The following is a 10227-nucleotide window of genomic DNA, read 5'->3' on the forward strand; positions in this document are numbered from 1 at the left end:
ACAGAGTGAAGGAAGTCAGAAAGAGAAAAACAAATATCGTATATTAATGCATATATGTGGAACCTAGAAAAATGGTACAGATGAACCGGTCTGCAGGGCAGAAATAGAGACACAGATGTAGAGAACAAATGTATGGACACCAAGGGGGGAAAGTGGCAGGGGTGGTGGTGGTGGGATGAATTGGGAGATTGGGATTGACATATATACACTAATATGTGTAAAATAGATAACTAACAAGAACCTGCTGTATAAAAAATAAATAAATAAAATTAAATTTAAAAACCTCAACAGTGAAAACAAGCACTCTAATTAGAAAGTAGAGAAAAAACACAAGAAACTTTTCACCAAAGAGGATATATGAATGGCAAATAAGCACATGAAAAGACATTGCATAGTGATAGCCATTCAGGAAGTGAAAATTAAGACCACAATGAGAGTTTGAAATGGAGCAGGGTCCCATGGTCCTTGCCTCCCCATGTCCTCAGCCTGCCTTTTGTCTGTGGAAAAACTTTAGCCAAAGAATAAGTTTAATCAGAGAAATGAGAAAATGCAGAAACAAAGGAAAACAGTCAAAGGAGACCAAATAATAATAGTTTAGTCACTAAGCATAGTCAAGGACCTTTAGTTCCTCCCCACAGGCTACAGATAATATTCTGAGCCATATCCTGTAAGCTGTCTTATAGATACTGAAACCCACACCAGGTGGAAGAAGTTAACTATGTGATGACCAGACTGTAGCCATGACGGTAAGGTGCCACACACAGTTCCGAGAACTGGCCTCAAGGAAATGGGAACAAACCAACCCTGGAACTGAAGACTAACTGTACTTAAAACAATCAAGATGGTGCTGGGCAGACCCCTTCATGATTAATTTCAAGATGACCGTCAGAGCTGACTGTGCTGTTTCTGCACGTAGCCCCCTCCCTCCGCCTATAAAAGCTCTTGCCCCCTGATTGTCAGTGGGGGGAGTCGGCCTTTGGACAGGCATCCGCCCTCCCCCACCCCCGTTGCCAGCATCCAAAATAAAGCAAACTTTCCTTTCCACCAACTTGGCCTCTTTATTGGCTTTCGAGCGATGAGCAGCCGGATCCCACTTTCGGTTACAATATCACTACACACCTATTAGAACAGCTAAAATGAAAAACAAGTGATAATAGCAAATGCTAGCCCAGATGCACAGAAAACTGGTGGAAACATACATTACTCGTGGAAAGGTCAAATGACACAGTGACCCTGGAAAATAGCTTGGCAGTTTCTTTAAAAAAAAATGAAACATACATTTAATTTATGACCCCAAGCAATTAATTGCATGCCTGGGCGTTTATCTCAGAGAAATGAAAACCTATGTCCACTCGAAAACACCTGTGTGCATGACTGTTCTTCTTAGCTTTATTTGTAATAGCCCCAAAATGAAAACCTACAGGAGGGTAGTGGTTCAATAAACTGCAGTGTGGCACTCCATGGAATACTAGTTAACAGTAAAAAAGAATAAACTATTGAAACCCACAACAACTTGGATGTATCTCAAGAGCATTGTGTGAAGTTAAAAAAAAAAAAATCTCAAAAGGTCACTATGATATGATATGATTGTTTATATAACCTTCTCGAAATGACAAAATCATGGAGAAGAATAGATTAGTGGTTGCTAAGGGTTAAAGATGGTGGGGGAGGGGAGATGTGACCGAAGAGAGAGAACACTGGTGAGATCTTTGTGCTGACGGAAAAGATCTGTATCTTGGTTGTAATGATGGCTACACTAATCTACGCGCGATAAAGTCACAGAACGATACAGACACTTTATACCAATGTCGATTTCCTAGGTGTGGTATTGTAATGTAATTACGTAAGATGTGACTATTGCGGAAAACTGGGTAAAAGGTACCCCTGACTTCCTTGTATTGTTTTTGCAACTTCTGGTGAAGCTATAATTATTTTTTTTTAAGTTCTTTAGGCTATATAGACATAGGCATCTTAGGATTGGTAGGTAGACAATATTCATGCTTATTAATTAATGCCTTATGAGAAAACACTGCCCAATATGGATGCATTTCATATACCCCGCACCAACAGGCTGTGAGGCTATGAGGTGTTGCACAGAGTTTAATTTTCCATACAACATAAACTTATCTCTCTAAATAATGTTAAGACATTTCATGGGCATTTTGCCAAAATATATTAACATTGTCCCTGCTTTTTTTGCCCAAACAAAAACATAAGGCAGAATTCAATACCAGGGTCAGTTCAGGGATTGGAGACTTGCCAGGCCGTCAACTGCAAATATCGACTGCTTTATTTTCTTTGAAGAAAACTCAGTTTTTATTGAATTAGAATGTTTATTGAGCAAATGAAATCTTTATTAAAAAAAAAAAAAAGGCTGGTGAGAAATATCCTGTCCTCCCCACCAGACCCATGCAGCCTTCTGTTGGAGAAATTCTTCAGGCTCCACCAAGGGGGGCAAAGCCAAGAACAGAGCAGGATCCAGGCATTTTGGACTGAGAATTTGGCGGTCACGGTTGTTGCCGGGCTCTTAGTAAAGACATGTATTTTCGCACCCATGCTTCCTTCGGTGTTGCACAGAGTTTCTGGCCTCTTTTGGTGGTGAATCTATGCAAAAGAGATGCTGACAGTCAATGCTAAAAACTTTTGTCTCCCGGAAAGGGATGGAAAGGGAGGGGCAGCCCCCCGCCCCAATCTTCTTGCTCGCTTTGCTGTACCCCTGTCACACTGTCCCTGCTCCCTCTTCTGGCCCTTGACCTCCCTCTTCTCTGCTATCCTGTTTTCCACTGGAAACCATACTTCCTGGCCCACCTTCACCAGGAAAGATGTAACAACAGCTCTGGTCTGAAGCAGGTAATCTGCACCGTGCCTCTTAACTCTTTCGTTTTAATATAACAGTTTTGTTGGGATATAAGTCACTAATTTGCCCACTTAAAGTGTATAATCATAATTCATTGGTTTTAGTATATCAATAGATGATGCAACCATCACCATGATCAATTTTATAACATCTGTATTGCCCCGCAAAGGAACCTCTTGTGTATTGTGCCACTTAATTCTTAATCACATTATCATGGGTTGTTAGCCACGGCTGCTTATGTGGATATGATTCCTGCCTTCCTTACCACACTGTGAGCTCATTAAGACTGGGGGTTGTGGTTGATGTCCCTGAATGGCTTCCAGCCTTTACTCCCTGAGAGTACTCGGAAGTGACAAGAGCCTAGGTCAGGGGGTGCTCTAACCTGGAGCAGGGGAGAAGAGCCAAAAGGATGGGGAAATAAGAGAGAGGAAGGGCTCTGTGGGTGTTTGAACATCCATGTGACATTGCTCCCATTGAGAGATGGGAGTCTATGTCCCCTCCCCTTGAATTTAGGCCAGTCTTAAGGACTGGTTGACTAATAGAGAATGGCAAAAGTGATGCTATGTGATTTGGTAGCTAAGTCATAGAAGGTTGTAGAACTTCTGCCTGGTTCACTGAGCACTTACACAGGAGCTGTGGACTTCCTCATAAGGAGTCCTACCACCCCAGCTCACCATAGTATGAGGAAGCCCAAACTAGCCCAACAGAGAGACCACACAGAGGGGCCCTGGAGGGAGATGCCTCCAGCCCCCTGAGCTGTTCCAGCTCCAGCACCATCTGTCTGCAACCACACAAGAGACGCCTTTCCAGAACCTTGCAGCCAAGCCTTTCTGGAATTCCAGACCCATGGAAACTGCGAGAGATAAGAAGATGACCATTGTTGGATCAAGCCACTAAGCTTTGGGTAGTTGGTTATGCAGCAACAGTTGACTGATATAGGCCCCTCATCTTCCTTCTACAAATGAGGAAAGTTGACTTGCCCAAGGTCACACAGCTTATAAAATGAAAGAGCCACTGCTCTGAGCTCAGCTCAGGGCTCTTTGCCAGCTGTTGGTTAAGTGTTGGTGTCTTTAAAACTCCAGAAAGCCAATCAAGACACAAAGGAGAAGACCCAGGACATCCTGAGCCCTGGAGCATCCCCCTCCATATCTAGGCACTTGAGTGCTTCTTTCCCATCCTTAACTGTCTCAAAATGATAACATTCAGCTTTGTCCCTGGAGCCTGTTTTCTCCCTTTCCGCACCGTTCTCTCATGCTCAGGAACCCAAGGTCCCCTGATTGTGTATTTGCACTTAAAGATCGCTTCCATTTGCTGAATGTTTACTGTGTGCAGGCTCAGCGCTAAATTCTTTGCATATATTAACCTCATTTAGTCCTGCCAGGGAGCCTTCCAGGTGTGTGTCATCTCTCCTGCTACCGATGAGCTTGGCGTGACATGCCTCCTGTCTACCTGTCTGCCTAGTCAGTAACATGTTCATCCTTCTCCCCTCCACCATGCTCCTGCCTGCCCCCTTCACCTGGGCCACTCCCGCTTAGCCTTGGGGGGTCTCAGTGTAAATGTCACTCCCTCCAGGAGACCCTCCCAACACTAAGTTAGGTCCTCCTGTGACTATGATGAAGGGTGGCCGAATGTGCCGCCCCCAAATATGCCACTTTGACGTGAGGATTATTTTGAACGAAAGACACTAAAAAAAACCCCCAATGAAACAGAACAAAACAAAAAAACCCCAGCAGGGGGCAAGAAGAGCATTCTGACCTCCCCTTTTTCCCTGAAAGCAGGAGATGAAACTCCCATGTGAAAAATGTCCTCCTCGTACCAGGAGGAAAGAAATATTCTTAACACCAGAGATAGAGTCAAGGCCAAGTGAACTCTGTAAAAACAGACCTTGTGAAGATAACTCTTATCAGTCGTTAGCTTTCCCCACGCCCATATATTTTAATTACTTCTCCACAGTTCCTTCCTTGTTCAAAAGCACGCAGGTTTTATATAAAAAGCATGTAGCTTTTGCCACTTCTTTGGGTCTTCATCTTCCTGTGGGGCTCCTGTGTGCGTGTAAAAAGCTATATGTTTTCCTCTTGTTAATGTCTTATGTCGATTTAATTCTAAAGCCCAGCTGGAGCCCCTAAGAGGGTAGAGAGAAAGTTTTGCCTGCGCTACAATATGCTCCCTCCTGCTCTCTCTCCCGCTGTCTTTTTCAAGCACTCATCACAATCTTGATTATTTTGTGCAAATGTCTTTTAATGCCCTCTTTCTTATGCTAGATATAAGGTCTGTAAGGGCTGTTTATTCTTTTATACCCAGCACTTAGCACAGTGCCTGGCAGGCGCCCAGCTCATGGTCTGCAAGCTAGGAAACCAAGCTCAGGGTTACGCTTCTTAAGGCCTGAGATAAGGTGATAACCCAAGTCACTGGGTTCCCATCTTGAGGCTCATCCTGGCACTGTGGGGGTCTTCCCAGAATCCATCCAACAGCATGAATGGTAAGGGACCCTAAAAGCCCAAAGGAGAAATACTTACATCACAGCCTGCTGGGAGCAGCTGTTCCTGGTGAATTCATAGTTACTCACCCACCTCCAGGGAGGGATCTTGTGGGTGTATTGAAAGCAGCAGAACTTAGCCACATCACTGCCACCTAAATAAACAGGGAGAGAAAGGAGCTTGGAGATGTCCCTTTGCTTCCATCCCTAATCATCCTGGGAAGGGAGTTGGACAGCGCCGTACGTGCAGCAGCTCCAAGATGGACACTCAGGATAAAAACCAGGAAAAGAGGGAAAGCCGTGGGGAAGTTCTTCATGGTGCTACAAGCTGGGTCCTTCACAGCCTTCTTCCTAATTCCTCCTGTCTCAGCAGTACCCTCTTTTATGGGGCTGAGTGGTCCCTGAAGATAATTCCAGAGAATTTTACCGTAAAGCACAAAAGCAGCTCTTTTGTACTACAGAGGGGAAGCAACCTGACACCCCTGAAAAGGAGATTGGAAAGTGAGGAGGTGTCATGGGGCGGGAAGGGGAGGAGTCAGCACACCCTTGAGAGTCTCCCAGCCAGTGTGATGGTCTGAGGCAATGCTTGATTGTTTGAAAAGCAAAAGCAGAGGAAATAAGAATTCTAGAGAATTGACCTTAGTTATTCCAGATAGATTCCTGGCTCTTGGCCAGAGTTTTTTCTGTTTTTCGCCACATGGCATGTAGGATGCTAGTTCCCTGCCGAGGGATCGAACCTGTGCCCCCGCATTCGGAGCACGGAGTCCTAACCACTGGACCACCAGGGAAGTCCCCTTTCTTGGTTTTCTAAACATTGTTTATCTCTTGTTGAGGTCTGGACAGTCTCAGGACAGGAGCATAGAGCAGCCTGACCACACAATGGATGTTCAGGAATGAAGCTCCTGGGGAGGAGCTTCAAGATGGCAGAAGAGTAAGACGTGGAGGTCACCTTCCTCCCCACAAATACATCAGAAATACATCTACACGTGGAAAAACTCCTACAGAACACCTACTGAACGCTGGCAGAACACCTCAGACCTCCCAAAAGGCAAGAAACCCCCCCACGTACCTGGGTAGGGCAAAAGAAAAAAGAATAAACAGAGACAAAAGGATAGGGACCGGACCTGCACCAGTGGGGGGAGCTGTGAAGGAGGAAAGGTTTCCACACACTAGGAAGCCCCTTCGCGGGCGGAGACTGCGGGAGGCGGAGGGGGGAGCTTCGAAGCCGCGGAGGAGAGCGCAGCCACAGGGGTGTGGAGGGCAAAGCGGGGAGATTCCCTCACAGAGGATCAGGGCCGACCGGCACTCACCAGTCCGAGAGGCTTGTCTGCTCACCCGCCGGGGCGGGCGAGGCTGCGAGCTGAGGCTCGGGCTTTGGTCGGAGCGCCGGGAGAGGACTGGTGTTGGCGGCGTGAACACAGCCTGCAGGGGGTTAGTGCACCACGGCTAGCCGGGAGGGAGTCCGGGGAAAAGTCTGGACCTGCCAAAGAGGCAAGAGACTTTTTCTTCCCTCTTTGTTTCCTGGTGCGCGAGGAGAGGGGATTCAGAGCGCTGCTTAAAGGAGCTCCAGAGACGGCGCGAGCCGCGGCTAAAAGCGCGGACCCCAGAGCCGGGCATGAGACGCTAAGGCTGCTGCTGCCGCCACCAAGAAGCCTGTGTGCGAGCACAGGTCACTCTCCACACCCCCCTTCCGGGGACCCTGTGCAGCCCGCCACCGCCAGGGTCCCGGGACCCAGGGACAACTTCCCCGGGAGAACGCACGGCGCGCCTCAGGCTGGTGCAACGTCTCGTCTGCCTCTGCAGCCGCAGGCCCGCCCCGCACGCCGTGCCCCTCCCTCCGCCCGGCCTCAGTGAGCCAGAGCCCCCGAATCAGCGGCTCCTTTAACCCCGTCTTGTCTGAGCGAAGAACAGACGCCCTCCGGCGAACTACACGCAGAGGCGGGGCCACATCCAAAACTGAACCCCGGGAGCTGTGAGAACAAAGAAGAGAAAGGGAAATCTCTCCCAGCAGCCTCAGAAGCAGCGGATTAAAGCTCCACAATCAACTTGATGTACCCTGCATCTGTAGAATACATGAATAGATAACGAATCATCCCAAATTGAGGAGATGGACTTTGGGAGCAACGATATGTATATGTTTTCCCGTTTTCCTCTTTTTGTGAGTGTGTATGTGTATGCTTCTGTGTGTGATTTTGTCTGTATAGCTTTGCTTTTACCATTGTCCTAGGGTTCTGTCTGTCCTTTTTTTTTTTTTTTTAGTATAGTTTTTAGCGCTTGTTATCATGGGTGGATTTGTCTTTTGGTTTGGTTGCTCTCTTCTTTCTTTTTATTATTTTAAATTTTTTTAAAATAATTATTTTTTATTTTATCTTCTTTGCGGTACGCGGGCCTCTCACTGTTGTGGCCTCTCTCGTTGCGGAGCACAGGCTCCGGACGCGCAGGCTCAGCGGCCATGGCTCACGGGCACAGCCGCTCCGCGGCATGTGGGATCTTCCCAGACCGGGGCACGAACCCGTGTCCCCTGCATAGGCAGGCGGACTCTCAACCACTGCGCCACCAGGGAAGCCCCTAACCAACATTTTAAAATAACTATAAATGGAATATAACCTTTAAAAAGTGAATCACCATGTTGTACACTTGAAACTTATATAATATTGTACATAAACTATACCTCAATTAAAAAAAAAGACTTTATCATGACCCCAACATTATTTTGCCGCTCCAGCTGCCACCAGACTCTGCTCATCAGCTGCCCCTGCCCCCAAGCAGGGGTCCCGAGTCACTTAACCCAGCTCAGCACTTCTCAACTGGACCTCCTGTGCCAGATGAAGCCAAAGGTCCCTTCTCCTCCCCGGTCCCTTGTCTGCCAGAGTGGGAGATAAAGTCTGTCAACCTGGCTGGCCGTGACAATAACCTGGACTACTTTTTTAAAAAAATTGCGATATAATTGACGTATAACGTATTCATTTTAGGTGTACGACACAATAAGTTGATATATGTATACACTGTGAAATTATTGCCACAAGTTAACATCCATCACCACATAGAGTTACAAATTTTGTTTTCTTGTGAGCAGAACTTTTAAGATCTACTGTCTTAGCAACTTTCAAATATACAATACAGTATTGTTAACTACAGTCACGATGCTGTATGTTATATCTCCAGGGCTTGTTCATCTTATAACTGGAAATTTGTAACTTTGACCCCCTTCACCCATTTTGCCCGAGCCCTAGCCCCCGCCTCTGGCAACCACCAATCTGTTCTCTGTATCTATGAGTCTGGGGTTTTATTGTGTTTCAGATTCCACATATAAATGAGATCAGATGGCGTTTGTCTTTCTCTGTCTATCTTATTTCGCTCAGCACAATGCCCTCAAGGTCCATCCATGTTGTCGCAAATGGCAAGGTTTCTTTCTTTTTTATGGCTGAGTAACATTCCACTGTGTGTATATGCGTGTGTGTGTATTTTCTTCTTTGTCCATTCATCCTCCAGTGGACACTTAGGCTGCTTCCATGTCTTGGCTGTTTTAAATAACGCTGCGATGAACATCAGGGTGCAGATATCTTTTCAACTAAGTGTATTCATTTCCTTCTGATAAATACCCAGAAGTGGGATTCCTGGATCGTATGGCAGTTCTGTTTCTACGTTTTTGAGAAAGCTGCATACAATTTTTTGTTTGTTTGTTTGTTTTGCGGTACGCGGGCCTCTCACTGCCGTGGCCTCTCCCGTTGCGGAGCGCAGGCTCCAGACGCACAGGCCCAGCCAGGGCGGGAGATGTCACCTCCCCACACACAGACTGGCCATCCACGGCCAAGGCTCGCATCCCAAAGCAAGGCCGGGCCAAGGCAGGCCAGGACTTCTGGTGGACAGTTCAAACGCCCCATGATCAGCACTCCAGTCAGTGCCTCCTTTCTCCAGAGGCATTTAATGGCCACCAGAGAAATGAGACAGGAGGAAGCAGGGGGCACAGAGCCACTGGAGTGGCCATAGAAGTATTAGCTGGGTGCCCTGGCCACAGCAAGGCCAGCTTCAGCTTCTCTGCCTCCTGCCTAAACTTGAGGCTGCCCACAGCCTTTATACCATGTGCCAGGCATTCAGCTAAATGCTTCCCATGCATTAATTGCCTGTTTAATACTTACAGCCGACCCATGAAATAGGTACTTCCATTATGCTCATTTTACAGATGTGGAAACTGAGGCCTGAGAGTTCAGTTAGCTTCCTCCAGCACCACACAGCCAGAAACCGAGGAGGCTGGGATCAAATCCAGGTCCATCTGACTTCCTAGACCAAGTCATTTCTCCTTTATTTATTTATTTGTCATCTAAACTAGTTGACTTGGTTTGTATTCTCCCAAATACAAACCCTGGGACAAGGGTTTGGGAGTATGTAGTTTATTCAGGAGAGGCAGAGACACCGACGAGAAGGGCAGGCAGCCAGAAGCGTGTGTTGTCAAGCTAGTGACTGATTGGGAAACAGGGCAACGATTGGCAGAGAGCGGAGAACACACTCCCTAGAGCTATTCCGACCAGGGAGTTAGGGACCTGGGATGGTGGTTAGACACCCACTGTAATTAGCTGTTGGTTGAGGGCTGCCCGGGGGCTGTTCATTCCCTGGCACTTCTGGCCTGACCTAGCAGAGCAGCCTTTGGGGCGAAGCACCCAGGCACAGAGACGCAGATCCTCCTGGCTGTTGGAAGAAGTCAGGAGCATGATGAAAGATAACAGTCCGAGGGAAAGGCGCACAGGCAACGCATCGACAGCTTCTGTACACTAGTTTTTATTACAAAAGGGATAAATGCACATAGCAAGAAGTTTAAACACCCCAGGAAAGTACTGATAAAGATGTATCTTCTCTCTCCCTGACTCCCAGTGTGACTTGCCTAAGGCAACCACCT

The 10227-nt window shown here is 47.1% G+C and overlaps 1 protein-coding gene across 1 annotated transcript; it reads right to left on the reverse strand.

Moving 5' to 3' along the window:
* Nucleotides 1-2116: 2116 nt before the first annotated feature.
* CCL26 (C-C motif chemokine ligand 26) lies at nt 2117-5836 on the reverse strand. The gene is made up of 3 exons (XM_004268808.3): nt 5578-5836; nt 5374-5488; nt 2117-2604 (listed from the first exon to the last, which is right to left on the reverse strand). Exons 1-3 carry the CDS (start codon nt 5648-5650, stop codon nt 2508-2510), a joined length of 285 nt encoding a protein of 94 aa, XP_004268856.1. The 5' UTR covers nt 5651-5836; the 3' UTR covers nt 2117-2507.
* Between the last annotated feature and the right edge of the window lie 4391 nt (nt 5837-10227).

This window comes from Orcinus orca, chromosome 16, assembly GCF_937001465.1.
Source record: "Orcinus orca chromosome 16, mOrcOrc1.1, whole genome shotgun sequence".
Taxonomy (NCBI): domain Eukaryota; kingdom Metazoa; phylum Chordata; class Mammalia; order Artiodactyla; family Delphinidae; genus Orcinus; species Orcinus orca.